This window comes from Nipponia nippon, unplaced genomic scaffold (genome assembly GCF_047370975.1).
Source record: "Nipponia nippon isolate SJK-2023a ecotype South Korea unplaced genomic scaffold, ASM4737097v1 scaffold_71, whole genome shotgun sequence".
Taxonomy (NCBI): domain Eukaryota; kingdom Metazoa; phylum Chordata; class Aves; order Pelecaniformes; family Threskiornithidae; genus Nipponia; species Nipponia nippon.
In genome coordinates, this window is record NW_028262393.1 from 225,272 (window position 1) to 245,166 (window position 19,895).

At 35.1% G+C, this 19,895-nt stretch overlaps 1 protein-coding gene across 15 annotated transcripts in view; it reads left to right on the forward strand.

Annotated features, from left to right (window-relative positions):
* CPLANE1 (ciliogenesis and planar polarity effector complex subunit 1) overlaps positions 1–19,895 on the forward strand; it is a 71,574-nt gene that overhangs the window by 38,265 nt on the left and 13,414 nt on the right. For 11 of the 15 annotated variants that reach the window (XR_015700847.1, XR_015700848.1, XM_087741058.1 and 8 more), the window contains 17 exons: positions 550–618; positions 2,190–2,382; positions 2,981–3,226; positions 3,420–4,169; positions 5,047–5,231; positions 6,502–6,631; positions 7,339–7,393; positions 8,520–8,636; positions 9,125–9,208; positions 10,314–10,426; positions 10,687–10,885; positions 11,158–11,402; positions 13,111–13,204; positions 14,167–14,328; positions 15,787–15,817; positions 17,240–17,371; positions 19,213–19,378. Coding sequence is in view for 13 of the 15 variants with exons in the window: in XM_087741058.1 (XP_087597184.1) it covers positions 550–618; positions 2,190–2,382; positions 2,981–3,226; positions 3,420–4,169; positions 5,047–5,231; positions 6,502–6,631; positions 7,339–7,393; positions 8,520–8,636; positions 9,125–9,208; positions 10,314–10,426; positions 10,687–10,885; positions 11,158–11,402; positions 13,111–13,204; positions 14,167–14,328; positions 15,787–15,817; positions 17,240–17,371; positions 19,213–19,378 (2,971 nt within the window). In the remaining 2 variants the exon portion in view is untranslated. The remainder of the gene's footprint in view (positions 1–549; positions 619–2,189; positions 2,383–2,980; positions 3,227–3,419; positions 4,170–5,046; positions 5,232–6,501; positions 6,632–7,338; positions 7,394–8,519; positions 8,637–9,124; positions 9,209–10,313; positions 10,427–10,686; positions 10,886–11,157; positions 11,403–13,110; positions 13,205–14,166; positions 14,329–15,786; positions 15,818–17,239; positions 17,372–19,212; positions 19,379–19,895) is intronic. The other 4 variants (XM_087741059.1, XM_087741061.1, XM_087741062.1 and 1 more) reach the window with 3 other exon arrangements.

Below are 19,895 nucleotides of genomic sequence, written 5' to 3' on the forward strand. Positions count from 1 at the left end.
GACTTAGAATCCTCTGCTATTTTAAACTGATATATTCTTGTTTTGAAAGAAACAAAAATAACTGCATATAAAATGCCCCTCAAGAATTTCTTATGATACTTGCTTTTCTTTATTAGGAATGCGGATTGTAATGATATAAACAGTATTGCTTAAATTGAATTTTCTCTTCTTTTGTCAAGTCAGATCAACCTCTTTTTTTGCCTGCTGTTTGTGTTGAATAGCCAGAACCTTTTCAGTGCTTTTGTTTGAGTCAGTTTCTGATTGCTAGGGAGACAAAGCATGAATGTCAATATTTGCCAGCTCAAATTGCAGTGTAATGCAGTAATTGAAGCAATGCAGATCAGTATAGCTCTGATCAGGTGGCTTTCAGGTATTTTATCTCATACTAATTAAAACACTTTTTCAGGTTTTTTATATATATGTGTGTGTGTGTGCATGTATATATACGTGCACACACACATTTATGTATATACATGTATATAAAATGAAAATAAACAGTGTAACAAATTATTGTAGTATTTACATTACTAATTTTTTCTTTCTTTATAGCATGACTGAGGTTGTTACTAGCACCGTTTCTCAGTCATTCTCTTTTGAACAAGGTGTAGAAGTTCCCAGGTAAGATAAACATCTAATGTTTCATATAATAAAAAATGGACTACCCCTACTAAATTTTCTGTCTGAAATAACATGATGTGTAGACTTGATTATAAAATATTTGCCGGTATAGTATATTGTACCTGCAAACTGTTGTACTAAGTAGCCTTTCCTGAAACCTTTTTGTACTATAATCCTTGAGGATCATGTACTCTTGCATGTTGTCCAGAATATCACGAGTCAAACATGTTAATTCAGAGCTACCAGATTTCAAGAGGAGTCAAACTTTTGTTTTCTGGTTCCAGACAGAATCATTGTAATTATATAATATTACTATAGAAGATATATTGTTACATAAAACACCTAAGAATAACATTATAAACGTATATTCACATTTTTATAAAATTATTAAGATGTATATGTCCTACAGCAACTGCTAGATACCCATAAACATATACATAATATTTCTGTAAACAGGGAGATGACTGTAATTGGGAGAAGGGGTCAGGAGTCAATCTCTGGCTTTCACTTCTAGAACAGTCCTCTATGAGTTTTGTTCAGTTTAGAGGAAGATCTGAAGTACAAATCCGTTTGGATTCCATTTTTGTGTGTCTCTTGTCTCATTTCATTCTTGATATTTTCATGCCAGCTTTTAAAAAAAAAAAAAAACCAACAAACAAAAAAACCTTCAACTTCTAGGGTTTCGTGCCATGCTTACACATTCTCATTGTCTTCCAGGAGGTTTCCTGTGCCCCTTCATAGCTGTTATATACCCAAAACCTTTCAGTATTACTCATTAGCCATTGCTTTATGCTTCTATTTCTTTACATGCTTGGAGACCATCCTGTTCAGTTGTCAAAAATCCTCCAAAGGTTGCCTGTACCCATAGCAATGTCAGCATTTTTCTTAAATAGAGAAATGTCTCTTAGGTAAATTTCTGTTGATGTAGGTAAAGTCCTTCAGTTTGTTTATAACGTAATGGAAATTCTAACCCTCTCTTCTTCATTTGAGGACTTCATCTACTTAATAGTCTTTATCTACTAGAAGATCTAATTATGTCTGTGACAAAATTCAATATATTGTATTATCTGGTACATGTTATTTTAGTTTTAATTGTTTTCTGATCTGAAACATTGTTGATTTTTATTTCCAAATATATAAAGGTACATCTGATTATTTAAATGAATGTGATCTGCCATCTCTTATTTCAGCTAATAATGTCCTTCTCCATTTTCCATCAGCTGTTTGATTTTATGACTAATCGGGCCCTCTTTCTGTCAAATCATTGGTTTCTACCAGTATCTCTAGTGAAGATAACATTTCAGATACCCTTCTGACTAAAAAATCAGATAGATCTTATGTCTTTACTACTGTTTTTCATTCAGTATACTAGGAAGCATTAGGAAAAAGATGTTATACATGTTCTCCAGTGAAGACTGTGCAGTGTTAATTATTAAATTGTTCCTAAAAATTAATTACGCTTTAGAAAAATGAGGATATCTTTAAAATTTTCTGGATTTATTTAAGACAACCTAGTATAGGTGTTCTGAACTATGATTGGTTTTAATAGTTTTGTTCTTTTCCTTCTCAAGTAATGTAGAGATTTCTCTAAGTGATGGTCAGCCTTCTCAGACTGTTGGGTCAACTATGTCAAGTGTTGCCTCCGATACTTCCATTTGTGCAAAGAAGCAAGAAGTCAAGAAAGAAGTCCCTGCAGAAGAGAAGCTAAACACATCAGAAACTGTCAGGCAGATGCTCCAAGATGAAATGTTTAAGTTAGTTCAGGTGAGAGCATCTCATTATTGAAAATAGTGTTCACAGTATAAACTGTGTTATTTAAAGCAGTGGGGATGATTGCTGTTTTAAAGGTATTCTGTATGTGGTTGTTTTTGAAAGAGATTTCAAGTTCCACATAAACTACTGTGAAAACTTATTTTCGACTTAACTTGTGCTTTTTACTCAAGAAAATGAGTAATAATAAAAGTTTGAGTATGTTCTAGTTCACATAATGTAGTGTGCTCTAATAGTATAGATTAGGAAAAATTCTGAAACTGTAATAACTTCGCAGCTATACTACAATTTAATTTTTGTTAGTACATTGAGACAATTCTATGTGACCTTACATTTACTCAGACTTCACAAAAGTGAAGGAATTTGCCTTGCTTTAGCATAACCTATCTGTGGCAGGTATTTAATGTATCTTAAAGTTCAGTACAATAAACAATCATACAAATGAATCGTTATCGAAACTTCGGAATGTTGTTTATTTTGTCACCTTTATTAACAGGGTAAAGAACAGTTATAACATAGCCTAGACATAGAATTTTTGCTAAGATTCCTGTTAAAGCTGTTTACAGCGTTAACTTTGTGTGTCTGTATCCAGCTACAGCAAATCAACTTCATGAGTTTAATGCAAATAGTGCAGTCATCCTTTTCCAACCTGCCAAATGTGCAACAGTATCAGTCGGATCACCTGGACCGAAGCCAGCCTGCACACACTGTGGTAGGCAGTGGCTCTCTGAAAACACAGCTGCGCACTCAAGAAGATAAAGGAAAACCTGGTCAAAAGAGCTTTGATTTTCAACCAAGGAATGGTTTAAGAGATGAAAGCAACAGTGGCCATGTAAAAGTAGGTATATCAAAGTGTTGTTTATGAAGACTGTTCTGTATATCTGATATGTTATCTGTCCTATTAAATCAGGAAATGTTTTTGTAGTAATTGCTGTAGACAAAAAAATTTATACCATTTTTGTGCATATTTAGGGCATGGTTGCTATTTCAAGGTACTTGTAAATGCTGTTTTCTTTGCTTTTCTGATTTAGAATCACGTGGATGTGAATGTTTCTTTAAGTCTATTAGAAAGCCACAGCAGAGAAACAGGGCTTACGCCACCGTCTCAAGAGTTGCATTCTTCAGCACCTGCTAAACCACTTCATCTTCTAGCTCCTTCCTCAGACATCCAGAAAACACCCAAGCTTATCCCTATTGAAAAAAAAATTAATTACTCAAATGGATTTCCTTTGCTTAAGCTTGAATCAGGCTATGTTTTCAAAACGGCATTTTTACATCCAGTAGAAATGTCATCAGCTTTTGCTAGGCCACCCCCAGTACCACGAGTAGCTTGGAGTTCGTCAGATTCCTTATGGAACCATCAGTCATCACACACACCAAGAAAGAGTAAGTCAACAGCAGATTTGAACGTGCGTAGATATGACCCTGAGATCCCAAAGCAAATACATGAGGAAGAGAAAAGATGGGCAGAAACTGTGCGTAAGGGACCTCCCAAACACCTGAATCTAGACCAGTATGAAGGACAGCAAGAAGTTTCACCTCGGCAGCAGTTCTCTGCAAATGTGAATATGGGCAAAGCACTGATCACTCAGAACCTGGCTGGTATTCCACTGTTGCACTTGCAACTTGACCCAGTACCTAGACTTGCATCAGTTCTAAGACAGCCAATCCCTACTACTTTAATACCTGTTAAACCTGCAACAAAGGAGACTGACTGCAGAGAAACACTACAGCACACAGGAATATCATTACTCCATGCTAATTTACATCAAAAAAAGAAGGTACTGGATTTTAATAATCTACTTTTCTAAGCTGTAAGTTTTTTTTCAATATCATGATTTCTTATTCATCAAAAATACGTTAATGTTTCCAGAGTATGGAATTTGGAATTGTTCAGCACAGCTACCAGAGGGGATCTGGAACTAAGGCACCTCCTTATTGGCATGTCAATATGAGGCAAGCTGCAAGCCTGGAAATGTTTTTAACAACCTTAGGTTCATTCCACATTCCATAGTTCATCGACATTCAGTCCATTAATAATTAATGTAAGGAATTCACTATCTAAAATACTGGATAATATTTATATGGTAAAAAATAGTTCTGTTTTAACATAAATTTAAGTAGAATTATTTACAGAAATACAAAAAATGCAGTAAGGAATCCTCTTTTGTAAGGGCAGAAATGGAATGCTAAAAGGCTTGGTAAGAAGACCTTGTCTTCTGGATGTTGAGAATTTGATGTTTTGAAAAGTGTTGTTCTGGTAGACTCTCATATGCTTGCCCCTTGCAGTTGAAAAGAATGGAAATGTTTTTCCTTGAAAGCTGCTTCTTCAGTCTTTGTCGACATTGCGCAGTTCCTACCTTCATTCTCAAACACGTACATTAGAAATGCAAATATTAGTGAAATACATTCTGTGGAGAAAATTAGTATCTTTTAGCTTACTTTCAGAAAATAGTTTACACATGTACACATTAGCTGACATTCTGGTCTGATGCTGTTAATACTACATTTTCACTTTCTCCACAAATTGCTACAGGAGTTGTGTAACTGAGATCCAAACTGAACCTGCTCTGTTCATCCAGTCTGACTGGGGTTCCTCTCTCTGTTTCCTTTATCATTGTTTCATTTTTGCTTCTTTCTCTCTCTGAACACTTTCAGGCACCAAAACTCATTCCACTTCAAGATCTCATTGCATTTGAGCAACGCCATCAGCATCATACTGTGCCCAGTACTTCCTTTGGACAAGACCAAACTGAACCTATCCAGTTACTAAAAACTGATGTTGAACCATTTGAACTAAGAGATGTGCGGAGTAATAGAAAAAGGCAAGCCAAACTTTTAAAGTGGGTCTTCATTTTGAAAGACTTACTGGTAACCTGTACCTTCTAGCTTTGAAATCAGTGGGAGTCTTTACAACAGTTTCAAATAAAGTGGGATTGGATGAAATTCTATTGGAGGAGAATGAAATAGCAAATATTAGTAAAGACACAGCAGAAGTGTAGCGTTAGGGCATGAAGGGGTTGTTGCTATTACCAGGCTGATAGGAAGAAGATTCAACAGGAAATGTTTTTCATACTGGTATCTGTGGTTTAAAGTCTTGTCATCTGGCTGTTTGCTGTATGCTATTTATGAAATGCTTTGCTGCTTATGCAGTGAATCTTAATAGGCTACCGTCTGCACTGCTTATCGTTACTGTTAGTAATCTTCAAGAAGGAAAGGGTTATGTCCTCTGTTTCTGAATCTGGGCGGTGATTAGCAAAATTCCTGCTGAAAGGATATTTTATTTTGTTTTGCTAGGTATGTTATTCATGACTTTGGAAATTTGATGTATTCTTTGTTAATTGATTGCCCAGGTAATTAAAACAGTTTGTTTAAGCTGCATGCATATCTTTGTTCAGTTCTTATATAATGTCAGTAGATTCCTGACATTTCACAGGCCTGTGTTGTCCATGGAAGAGTTAATGACATCATTGTATCTAGAACAGAACACTTGCTTCTGGTTATGATGCTTCTAACTCTGGCAGTTGGAAACACAGACTCTAAGATGAGTTTTTCGCTCTTAGCGTGAAAAACAATTGATACATAAATAACTGCAGCTGGAGTTTAGATTACCTGTTTTGATATTATCAGCTGAAATTCTTGAAGCTGTGATTGTTGTCTTATACTCTACTTATCAGATATTAAAGAAAATTTGCAACTTTTAGTAAAATAGTTAATGAGAAAGTTTCAACAGTAACAGAAGTTGGTTTCTTGCTGGAGTATTTCTTACAGATTTTTACAGGGATTTTGTGTAGTAGTGATTATTTTATTATACACAAAATATAGATATAGAATATTATGCAGTTTGTAATATTTGATACAAATAGCTTATTAGACAACAGATTTTGGTGTGATTGTTAAGCATTTTTATGAGTTTCTACAACAGTTTTATGTAGATTTCTGGTAGGCAAAAGTAGTGCTTTGAACTGATCTGTATGCATCAGTTGTGTTTGTCTTTTCCACATTTATTTCAGTGTATAGTTCTTAACAGTAATACTTCTTAGAAAATAATGATAGTATTTTTATTATTTCAGTGCAGTTCTTATTTTTTATTTGTAATTCATATGTTGACAGACAAAAGAGGCGTGATAACAAACAAATGAAAGAGAAGGAGGAAAAGAAGAAACCAAGTGTGTCCTTCTGCCCAGATGACTCCATCATCAGTATTAGTGACACAGTGATGGTTGTTGAATCAGGAACTGGGGTATAAAGAAATGTTTTTTTCTTTGCCTTTTCCCATTCAGGTATTAACAGGAAAGAAAGAAATAGGAAATTGTAAACCAAAACAATGACATAAATCTCTTCCAGTCTCTAGCCTAGAAACAATATACGTCTTTTGTTCATATACTTCCATTTCCTGTAATCAAGAGATTTATTTTTATGAAGTATTCCAAGGTTGCTTTTGTTTTTTCTGGGACAGGAACTTGTCTATTTTGGTAGGATATCTCTTTTAACATATTTGGGGGTTACCCTTGCAAGTACCAGATTTCAAGCTAGAACACTACCAGATTTAAAGCTAGGTCACTACCCAGAGCGGCAGAAATACCGTATCTTCTTTGAGACTTCCCTGTCCAGCACAGCAGCTGGAGAGCTTCACCAGACCTGGGAGATATTAATTATGGTACAGCAGAGATAGCATATACTTGAAGAAGAATGAGGAATTTGTGTTACTGCAGATCACCCCAAGGAATGTATGGGAAACAATGTTATGTAGTCAGTAATTCCACTAGTTGGAATGGATGAGAAGAATTAAAAAAGGGGGTAATAAAAGTACATCACAATGATTTTTTTTTTTCTTTTTTTTAAAATCATTACTCAAAGGAGTTATATTGGGAAGTTAACAGCATCAAGAAAGCCTTTAATTGGCATTGAAACTATTTTTTAAGATAATTCTTTTTCTCCTTATGTTAGGATCAACAAGCAAAATCTACATCTTACCTTCAGGATGGTGTTTTCATTTCAGTGGGCAAGTACAAGTCTTTTTAATCCTTTGAGTGCTTAAATAAAATAAATCAAGGAACAGAAGTATGTTAGATTTCAAAGGAGAACTCTGTAGTCATCAAGATATTAAAAACTCAAATTGTGTAGTCTGTGGGCAATACAGCATAATGGTTTATGGGATCTTTCCCCAGAAAATTAGGAAAACCTTTCAGGATGTACAACAGATACTCAGTCTTTTTTTGGATAGTTGGTTTTCAAGGGATTGGTGTGGAGAGAGATGCAGGCAAATTTAAAGTCTCATATCAATTGTCTGTAACCTCAGGGTAATTCTCCTGAAAATTATAGAAGTATTCTAAGTTTTCTTAAAAATAAGCAATAATCTTCTATTAATGTTACAATAGGCTTCACAAAATAACAACAGTATGTTGAGTGAATTTCAGTAACTATGGTTCAGTGATTTGTGTTCATGTGATTAATCAGAAAAATGCTGTAAACAATGCTTTCAAATTCTAAATCAGTTTATTTGTTTTTAAAATATATTATCCCAATTTTATTTGCCTGCATATTGTAGTTACACAGAATTTAAGGCTCTTCTAAAGGAAACTGAATGTTTACAATATTTCTAGCTTGCAAAATGAAGACCATGACTATAGAAAGATTTGCTTCTTTCTAGTACATGAATTCAGCACAATATTTAGTCCTATCAGAGGACAAAATGCAATCCATTCTCTGAAATTTGGCCTTAGAGAAATACTGGCTTTTAAAGCTGTGTAGAAATATCAATAAAGAAATAAAGGTATACGTGTCAAAAATACTTGCCCCCTTGTAAAGTGAGAAAAAATATGTTATTGTATGGCATAAAATATTCATAAAATATTGAATTTAAAACTTACACATCCAAACCGGGCCTTGATTTTAATTCAGTGTAACATGGTGAGTTTCAGTACAACTGCATATTCACATAAGGCAGGTAGTACAAACTTTTCTTGAAATCGTTCATGAAGTATGTTTAGAGAAAGGTTAAAATTATCTGTCAGAAGTGCAAAGAAAAATCTGTCGGAGCCCTTAGTTTTGAGTTCATATCATTGCTTTCATAGATATCTAATTCTTGCATTATTTGTAGACACCTATTGTGTATGATCACATTTTAGACACAATGGGGGAAGCAGTTACTACTTCAGCAGACCTACATTACATGGCTTCTACAGGAAAAAAACTAGCAGAAACTCAAGATGAAACTCAAGATGCAAGTACAAATACTCACCCAGGTAAGTGCTACCTGCGTGACCTACAGCAACGAACTATTTCTGGTAATGCTTCTTGTTAATTGTGATGTTTGGTCAGTTTCCAAAATGGACTAAGTTTTTAAAGGGAAAAACAGTTTTTCCTGCTGTAACTTTTTGTTTCAAAAACTATTAAACCAGAAGATACTGGAATATAAGTGACAAAATATTAGTTAAAATAATTATAAATAAAACTATTACTGGTGCAGTTATGTAGGAGTCTCCACATGCTTTCTGTAAGTCAGTTCTGCTGTGACTTTTCCTGAAAGCTCCTTTCAGCTTAGCTTGACTTTATCTAAATGCATTTTAGACAATGTTTCATATGTGGCTGAAATTGTTTCCCTGCCTCTTCTCCCCCGACCTTGCTTTGATTGTGAGCTGGGAAATGAGAAATGTACATTCAGATAATGCCATAAGTGTCTTTCCTTAAATTCATGTGTTTTGTTTTCTTTTGTTTTTTTTTCCCCACCAAGTGCTCAAATCATATCAGGATGTTGGAAACAGTGCTGGAAATGAGGTTCAAAAAAATGAGTCAGTCATGTCTGTTCCTGTGTCAGGTGTGGCTTCAGCCTTTCTCTACTTCACTTGTTGTTTGGGAAGTCTATAAAATATTACAATTTTAACATGGTTTTTGCACATGAGGTAGCTTAATGTAGGATATAGATAAGAAGATGCTAATTTATCTGCCTTCTTGAAACCAAATGTGAAATAATTATAATACTGTTTATGAAAAGTTTGGCTGGAATTTTTCATGGTGCGCTGTACCTATGCTTTTGTATTCCTATATGAGGAGGTACGTTTGTGGATTTTACCTTGATTTTAGTGCTGCTTAATCTTGGGGAGTTAGGGTAATGTAGACCAAATGGATTGACCAGTGGGATGTTAAGACAGATAATAACTCCATCTGAAATCGAGCTGTAGTAGCTCAGGTAAATATACAGTTGTTCCATGCATCTGTTAAGTTGTGTAATAGCTGTATGCCAAGTAACAATGTTCCAATCTCAATTAGGAATTTTATTCCCAATCTTTTGGGTCAGTTTGTAGAACAAAAAATAGAAGGTAACTTGGATTTTGGGCTAAAGAAGGTTTATTTTGGTTTGGGTTTTCTCCCACCATTTTATAAATACTTGATAAATTGTACTACATGGGATTCAGTACCTAAGTATTTTCCCTATGGTCCCAAGTGAGCGTATTAATTTTTCCTTTCTTTTAAAATTCAACAGTGTTGTTCCATTTGGAAGATTATTTTACTGCATCACATTACTTCTTTGCAGATAGTTTATCAGAGGTCTTTCTAGCTGAGTGGTATCATTTATTTGGATCAAGTAAAGATGCAGATTTTTATTTTTTTTTTTAATTTATTCAGGAGGGAATTGGAAATGAATAGCAATTTAGACTTCAGCATGTTGCTTTGATTTTAATATTTTGAGTATTTTCCAGCTAATTTGTCACCAAAATGAAAAATAATTCAGTAATTTATTGTTAGAAGCAAACATTAAAGAAACCTATTAAGCTACATTGTCTATCTTAACTTCTTAAAAGAAATGCTAATCAAAGCTTTTCTTATCATTTAGAGAGTGCAGACCTGTTTCCACATAGTTTGCCTGAAGTTCCATGGCTTTTACTGTAAATATAATACTGACTATTACTCTTTCCTCATAGAATCATCTAGTGCCTCTGAGATACTACCACCAGACATGTATTTAAACCTGAGATTCCCCACTGAAGTGAATGAGAGACCTTTACCACCCTTTCTGTCAGATGCACCTGATTTGGTTAGTGGTCCAATGTACATACGGTTAAAATACATTTTAAGAGTACTCTTCGTCTTACCTCGTGAATTTGGGTTCTTTATATCTGGATGAGTCAGTTGTATAATACTATAGGGAAGATTGTAGTTATTTTGTCTCCAAAACAAAAAGCCTTTCAACTCAAAGTGCTAAGAGGTAAACACAGGAAATGGTTAACAATGTACTGTAAACAATGTATGCAAAACACATACTATATAATTCTTCATTATCTTGTTCTTGTTTAGAGTGAACATGAATATATCAGTGTGATTGACATTGAAGACAGTGACATCCTTAAAAATTTACCCACGATACCTGAGTCTGCAGAAGAGATAGCTACTACACAGCAAAATGAGAAGTTTGAAATTCCATCTACTGCAAAACTTCATCACATGACAGCTTCTGTTACTAATGCAATTCCACCTGAGGTGCCTCAGAAGAAAGGTAAACCATTTTTGTCAGAAAAAGCAGCTGTACACTTTTGTTGTAATACTCTCATCTCCCACAGAAAACCTGCAGCCTTTCCCCAACTGACTGTCTGCTTTTTTAGTCTTACATATCAAAACATTTATATATTTGACTTCTTTTGTGATGATTCCTGCCCCCTAAAACATAGTATTAGGTATAGCACAGCTATGCCTAATGACTTGCCGTACTTAAATGTTTGCAGTTTATTCAGTGATGTTGGTGTACTCTTTTTTTTTTTTTATTTCAAGACTATCATCTGAAAAATGCATCAAGCCAAGTGCAAAAGGAAGATAAGAAGTCAGATTCTGCTAGAGACAGTGTAACTTGGAACATAGTACTTGAAGATGACAGAACTTTTCCTTCTTCAGGGCTTCCATCCAAAGTAATTGGCAAAGAATACTTTTCCACAAAGCAGCAGGAAATGGATATGCAATTAGAGACACTACAGAACATAACAGAAAATATGGAGGAGGATTTCAGAAATACCAAACTGGTGAGTTCTGACTGCTAACTGTTGTGTCTGAAACAGTTTATTTTTTAACTTCTTTCAGCTAATGATGTATTTTCAAATCTGCTTAGTATATGTTGAGAGAGATCGAGAGTAATATACAGTTCTTTCACATTTAGTGCTGCATCTGTTGGCTGATATGGTTACTTACAATGGACCAAACGCTGGCCAGAATGGTGATGTTCTTAGTGAATGGGCAGAATATATTTAGTTTCTCTGTTACTGGGAAAACAGAATAGCACAGAAGTTCAGGCTGAGCAGGAGACCTTTTTGGCAAAGACTTCTGCAGTTGTGCCTCTTCAGAATGTTATGTGACTATTTCTGGAACCTGTTCCTATTTATTTTATAAAATATTTGCATTTTTAACGTCGTTATAAGTCTAAACATAGAAGTAAAACAAATGCATTTTCGACATAGTGCATTCAGATGATCCTATATATAATTCAGGAATGACTATTTTATAGGTCATGACAGATAATGATAAAAAGTTAAAAATTTTCAGCAGACTGACCTCTTAATACTATATCTAGTTTAATTTGCCTACAGCTTCACGTGTGACTGACTTTAGGTGTATGTGGAATGGGGAATGCTGGTAATTACTTCTTCACATTACTTTGACTTTTTTATTAAGTTTAGAGCAAACTGGGAGTTGACTAATCTAAGAATGAGCCAGTAGGTTCTGATTTTACATAGCTGGTAAAAAAAATTTCTTTTTCTTTGCACATCAAGAAAACTAAGTCAATTTCCAGTTCCTGAATTTCCAGTTCCTGTAGACCTGGCTTAACACAGAATGAGTTCAGTAGCATTGTGTAATTCCACAGCACCTACTTTTTGTATAATCATTCAAACTAATAGTGTCATTGCCTGTTCTTTCATATATTCACAGAAATGTAAGGACCTCGTTGTGTCACCTACACACAGTTATTACACTAAGATTATTTAATAATAATTTAATAAGTTATTACACTGGATTATTTAATTACTTATATCCATCATCTCGGTGATTATCTAGCCAGATTTTTAAAAGCCTGTAATGAAAAAAACCTTCACATATCCTTTCTTTGTTTCAGCATTTCACTGTATTTGGGCTTTAAAACTTCTGGATATCTAGCCAAATCCTGAAGATAAACCCATTTTCTTTTTTGCCCTTACTTCAGTGCACACCAGTTGGTCATTCCTTCTATAACAATTTCTTATGTGTTAGAAATCAGTTTCAAGGCCTGTTCTTTGTAAGAGTAATATTCAGTAAAAAGTCTAAATCTAGGTTAGTTGGTTTTAGTTTTCACTTTCTGGTTTTAAGCTTCAGGAAACTCCTGACCTATGAAGAATATGGAAGTATTTTTATTTCTGTAGCTTTTATATAAGATATACTAGAAAACTTAAGCTATTTTTAACATAAAAATAATGTGATCAATAGCAGTAAAACTGTTCAAAGAATAATACAGGTCATATATATTTTTCTCAGAGGAAAGGTCCTGAAGATTAACTCTTGAGATGAAATGAATCTACTTGAGCTACTTTGATTCCTCAACTATTTTCTGTGTTTTGAATCAGGATACTCCATTAAAATGTTGATAGGATTCTGAGAAAAAAAACGTATTTAAAGCAAAGTTTGCATGAATATCTGTGGTTTAAGTCTCAGAAATACCTTGAAGAATGTATTGTTACTTAGTTTTTTGGGTTTCATTTATAGCTAGTGAAAATAATAGAAGATTTTGAAATGGCTGCCAATTCAGACCCTGGTGCTCATCCTTCATTCTCTGAAGATGCTAGAATCATTGATGATGGTATGTGTTCAGTTAACAGAAGGATAGTAAATATTGAACTTGACTAACTTTTAATTACTGCTGAAGTTTAATGCAATCCCAAAAGGTGTTATTGAAATGTGCAGCAAAAATCAAAAATGAGAGAGAGAAATAAAATCAAAGGTCGAAAATCTGAATGTTATGGGTACTGCTTCAACAAAAATGCATTTGAAAATATCTGTATACTTTCATCTTTTCCAAAACCATAATGTGGGACTTGAGTATAAGATTTTAAAGATGATAGTATGTATTTCTATTGTATCATAAAATCAAAACATGGTGCTTATGAATGTTTTGCTCGCTAATATAAAAGGATATGAAATTTGTCCTCGGTTTTCTCTGTGTGTATAAAGAAACTTTTTTCATGCATCTTTGGTGACTATTTAGTTGTGATATCTGCTGATTTTAATAAAAGCTTACATCAGCTTAACTGTTTACTGGAGCTGATGTATTGAATAATTTATTGTTTATATAATGATTAACTATGTAGTACCTGTTTACTTATAGCTACTGTACTGTGCCAAGAAGGAGCATGCTAGGGGTACGTACTTCAGGTCCATTTTACATTCATACCAAAACATAGTCTAATCTACTTATCAAGTTAGTACAAAGCCAAGTGGTAGAACCAAATCATGGCTATATCTGTATTTACACATAAGACAATATTTAAGGTGTCCATTAGCCTCACATAGAGCAGCTCATAATTTAGTCTTTTTGTTCACATATACAGGACTGGTACATACATCACAGCTCTGGTAGTGCCCTTTCACAGGGAGGCACAACTGATCTAGGTTCTGGATGTTCTAGGTTCAGGTTGTTCTCGGTTTGACAGATAACCTAGATATGCCACTAACAAATATATATGAATGATAATTTTTGCATTGTGGGTTTTTTTTCATTGGTCTACACTAATTACTATATTTATTATTTTTTCATGGAATCAGAACATGATTTGAAGGGCATGATTTTTGAAGATGTTACAGATGATGAAAAGGAGGGCTTAAACTTGGAATATCCTGTACCCAATTATGCCACGTTGGAAGTAAACTCGCCTGCCTCTGCAGCATCTGCTTCTAACTTCACTAGTGACATAAAGCCATCCTCTGGTATAATCTTTAATGTTAATTTTTCCCTTTTTCTGCTTTTAAAAATAAGTAAACCTTTTCTTCCTGGTGTAATACTTTCTCATTGTTGTTATACAGAATGTTATGTAATGCCAATGAACTCATAAAAGTCAGTTGTCAGTTTTTCTAGATAGCATTATTTAGAATGGTTTCATGGATATGCACTGATAATGAGTTTGTATGTTACGTGATGGAACAGTATCACTAAGCTGTGAAAACAGTTCAGCAGTGTATTAATCATGGAATTGAGTGCAAGTTTATTGAAAGAAAATGAATAACTTTGGGTCTAGCCCATCACTGTGCTGATTTGTAATTATTTAGTGAAGTGTACATGAGTATAAATAGGCACAGTGCCACAGAACACTCATAGCTTCCTCGCAAAGCTGTCTTTATTTTCTCTGTCATCCTCCTATGTTCTAGATAGGCGAGATCTCAATTAAATCTAATCCACATCAGCAAAGTAAATTGTTTTGTATCGCTATACAGTAACTACTGGCTGTGTCCTAAAACATTATTTTATGTGGTCTCATTTCATTTTGCAATCTGACCGTAAATTGATCTTTGTGATTATGAAGACTGCAGTAGCATTAAAAGGAGGAGGAAAAATCACTATGCAAGCAACCTATTGCCTGTGTTTAAAAATGCAGAGTGTCTTTTTTTGTCTGCATATTGCCTTCATTGCTTACATTCAAGCTTCTAAATATGAGATATACTTTGTACAGGTGAACATGCATTTGATATTCACATTTGCCACAATCTATCTTAAAAGGTTTTAAAACATGGTTCCTATACCTGCACATAGCCGAAGTGAATCTCAAATGGCATGCACACCCAGATACATTTTATAAACAGTAATATACTTAAAGTTTGCTCTTTAAGTATAAACTTGTTACTTACAAGCTAAGAAAACTGTAGGTGATACTAAGTTACAACTATAACTTTTTGAGAGTACAGTTTAGCTTTGGAAGGATAATAGTGCTCTTCCTTCCAAGACATCCATACTGCTTTTCAGCCACATTTCCTGAATGCCAGGAGTTTGTAGCCTGGCTTCTTCAAGGAAGTGGCAACTGTTAATTTTCTATAAAATGCTGTATAGTTAATTGGAACAGATAATTTCCAGTCAGTTGGAACTGATAAGCTTAGTCTGATCATGGCAGAAAACTGACAACAGCGGTCTCGTCTTCCTAGCAGAACTATCCATGTTGGTCAGCTGACTGTGCATCAGCTGTTAATTAATGTTCTCCTTTGTATTAACCTGGCAGTTGATGACATGCTCTCTCACAGGTCATTAAGCCTATGTACAAAATTCATTTATTTTTAATGTCAACATATTCAGATTGATATATTTCTGTATTTTATCCCACAGGCTGTTTAACATATGTATTGTTAGTTTGTGTACAGGTGCAAGGCTTTTATTAACAAAGTCTGTTTCTGTTTCAGGGTTTCATGCATGCAGAGATCTATGTGATAGGTATGTATTTTGCCATTGTTTCTGTTCAAAATTTGTTTACTTTAAACTCCTATCAAAAAGGGGGCTGACAAGGTGCAACTATCACTTACATAAAAATCGAGGCATTCATTTTCAAACTGAATGAAAGCCTTTTTATTAATTTCATCCATTTACTCTGATTTTGGTAGTGCCTCTTAGATTTACTTTAGGCAAAAGTGCTTTCTAGTTACAGGTAGCAGAGCTGTTAATGTAGATGCTGCTATTCTCTGTGTTGTTATTTCTCCTATTTCTCCTATTCTCCTATTTGCAAAACACTGGTTTTGAACAAGTACATGTAATTGCTGCTCATAGTCATCTACTTGAGGCCAACTATCACCAGAAAGTTTTTGAAGTGTTACCATATGAACAGTGTACAGCAGCAGACTGAAGATTTCAAAACTGGAATGATCTTATGCATTAAATAAAATGGTCTGACATACATATTTTTTACTGTTAACTGCTGTTAATCTTCTGGATCCAGTTGTGCAGTAGAAAACAGTAGCTGGGTTCCCTTTCTTCCTTGTCATTCTGCTCAGCTACCCACCTTTATTGTTTTGCTTGAAGCATAGCAGTAAACTAAATGGTTTAGTTTATTTTTAAAGTGTTTCAAGTGAAACTGCTTGTTGTGACTGAAGTAGATCAGGGAGTGATCACATAACCTTGAGGATGGGTGTGAGGCAATAAACTTCAGCAGATGGTGATTTTTACCCAAAGGAGTAACTTGAAGCAACTGTAGCTTGTAATCATAAACTACATGAGATTTGGGGTTTATTGAAAGCAACTGATTAGAGAGAGGAAAGAAATGAGCACAATTTAGGTAAAACTGTTCACTCACTCACACCGATTCTTGCTTAGGAGGTCACTGAGAGTTGGGGTTCCTGAAACTGGTAGCATCCCACAGACTTATCTCTGCATGGGCAGCAGTACAAACCCTGTAGGTGCTCCTGGCCTTCTGGGCTGCCAGGCTCAGCCTGCTCTGGGCCAGCCATGTTCCTGCACCCCACTTGAGCTCAGGCAGTTCAGCTCTGGATGGGGCCATATTTCTGGATGGTTTAGTCAAAGGCCTCTTTGCTGCAGTACCCCTGATGTTAGTCAGGTCTTGCTCATTCTGTCCCATTCACACTGAGGAGCTACAAAGTTGGGTAAAGTGTACGTGGTGACAGCAAAGCTGAGGTGATGGCTGGTAACTTTTTCTAGACAGTGCATCTACATACATTATCCAGGTATTGCCTGTGTGCCCTAACACGGTGAGATGTAGGGGAAAGAAAATTCAGTCCAAAGGCTTCTGGTAAAACAACCTGAATGTTCTCATTTTAAGCATAAGAGGAAGGATTTTACCTTGTTCTTACAGGCATGTTCTACTTTAAATTAATAACATTTTTTTCCCCCCTGCCTAACTTTAAGCTCTTTGGAAGATCCCCTGCAAATCACTGGTCTGAGCGGTGTTACTGACATCATTAGTGATCTTGTAGTAGAAGGTGACATCTCTCCGTCAGAGCTGGGCTTTACAAAAATACAAGCTAAGAAAATCTCTAGGTAATAACCATGGCTGTTTTTTATTATGTGTTAGTTAAATCATTTTAACCCTGGTTGTTGTTCTCATAGCTCACACCCTGTAAACAATGGAAGCAAGCATGTGATTTCAGTTGATGTTCATGGGACTAGTGTTAGAACTGTTTAATAGCCACTGTTTTACTGCCCATTATTGTCAAATGTGCTAATTGTTTTTTATTATTTTGTTTCTAAAATTCTTTCCTTCCTGCTTGCTTGTTCTTTCTTCTGCCAGGTATAGGCTGGAGCACAGCTCTATATGTACAGCAGATTGAGTTCAGCCAAGGGGACTGGAGCCTTCTAGAGCAGTTCTGAAAGACAGAAATTTCTTGTCAGCTGCTTTGCGCAGCTTCAGAAGCTTCCAGTCCCAGACTCCAGCTTGTCATGCTCTCCTCCCTGCTGGAGATTTCTACACCTTCCTGACTGTCAGTTATAAAATCAGCTGTGTTCTTTCCTGGATAGGTTGAAATTACAGCTGTTTCCTGCTCCTGTTTGTGATAATCAGTTGCTTACGAGGCAAAAATACAGCTGTTCAGGATGCCAGGCAATCTGTTGCATGGTGCAATGGTTCACACCAGTTTGATACCTGTTTCAGCATGTTGTAGTGACTCATTTAAGTAGAGTGTAGTGCTCTGGTTTACTTGGTCTGACATTTATTCGAATTCTAAAAGGAGCTCAAGAGCTTCAAATCTAAATCTGTGCACAAATCATAACATCCTTGCGATCCTTTGAGAATTCCAAACACATTAATAATGACTACATCAACATATAAATGTTGATAGCTGGACTGTTTTCTGCAATTATGTGAATATATTAAAAATTCCTGAAAATTTCAGAAATTTATTCAAGTAGTATTTCATCAAACCTGACCAAAGACAACTCAGTTTCATGTACTTATTTTCACATATGACTGTGAATACTTCTGGTAATGACACTTCCCTTTGCCATAAAGTAAATCACTTTCAAATGTATCAAAGTTCTCCTAATCCCTTCAGGGCTTTAGTGCTTCAATCCATAAGCTTTCAGTTGAACTGCAGCTACTAGAGATATCTTATTTTGCTATACTCATATCTTCTGTTGATTCTGGAATTATTAGTGCCTGCCAGTCTTGAAAATGAGAGTAGTTTCAAAGTGGGCTGCAAAAAATGAGGCATTTAAAGTTGAAATATTTGATTTTTCATATTTAAGTTTTAGGTCATTGCTTTTAGTTTTACAGTGAAGAAAATACTTGTTGCCTAGCTGCTTATATTAAAGACTATTGCAAGGTGAATTAGTAAATATTTCTGAAGAACTCTGAGGATGAAGTTATGTTAGCATTTCTTATTGGCTGTGTTTTTCTGTTGTTAGTATTCTGAGTTAGTGTTTTTAAAATTACTTTGTACAGATAGACTTGTGAAGGAACTCATATGTTGAGGGGAGGGAACAAAAAGGATGATAGAATCTCATTGGTCTTTTTTTCTTTTTAAATACTTACACCATACACACTTAAAAATGAAAGATCAAAGCAAAATGACTTGCAGTTTTTTCTGTGCCAGTTATCCTATAAAGACAGTAACAGATGGTCCACATTTAAAGCTTTGGTCCTATTACCTGAATGTAGTTGATGAATAGAAGAAAAATTATAGGAAATGTCTTGGAAATTGTGTGCCAGGATTTTATGACATAAAATTTTGCAGAAGAGAATTTCCCCGTTGTTCATTACTTATGCATTCAGCTGAGTCAGAATTTTAAAGGGATTGCAATATTTTTATTATGTCATGTGTAGGTGCCATTGTTTGCAATTTAAAGGATGTGCTAGATTATCTCCCGTTTACATGTGCTCTCAGGGTTCATGATTCTGTTGCTGCACGTTCTGAAAAAACAGAAAAGGAGAAGAAAGAGATACAAGCATGGATGAAAAGAAAGCAAAAGGAAAGAATGAGAGAATATGTGAAGAAACTGGATGAACAAAGACAGAAAGAGCATAATCCATTCAATCTAAGAAAGAATGTGGTAAGAATAATGGGTACCTTGAAGAGTAGCTGTTATGTATTGTGCAAGTGTTGATTGTTCAGGTTAGATAATATAAAGGCTGTCTGATTTTTTTCCTATTCTAATGTTGTTTTTTCATATGTGTAATTTTATTTTACTGGAACTGGCCATAGTTGTGTCAGAAGTCATCAGTACGCAAATATACCAGTGTTCTTCACAGGCTGCAGTAACGACAGTTGACTGCAGGTGGCAATTACGACCTGTCCCCCAGGTCTAGATCCATGAAGTATAGTCCCCTGACTGTAATGGATATAGCTGTAACATTCACTGATAAAAGCTGTATTTTGTCAGGGAGTGATAACTACAGGAGTTGTAAAGGTGTGTTTACATCTTGTTTCATCTTCCCCTGCACCTCCCAAAAACCCCCAATGAATTTAAAAAGCAGAGTTCAGATGCCAGCATTCTTTACGAATGCCGTAGGATACTGAGGGCAGCCGTCCTTGTCATTCACACACACAGAAGTGTACGCAATTACAGA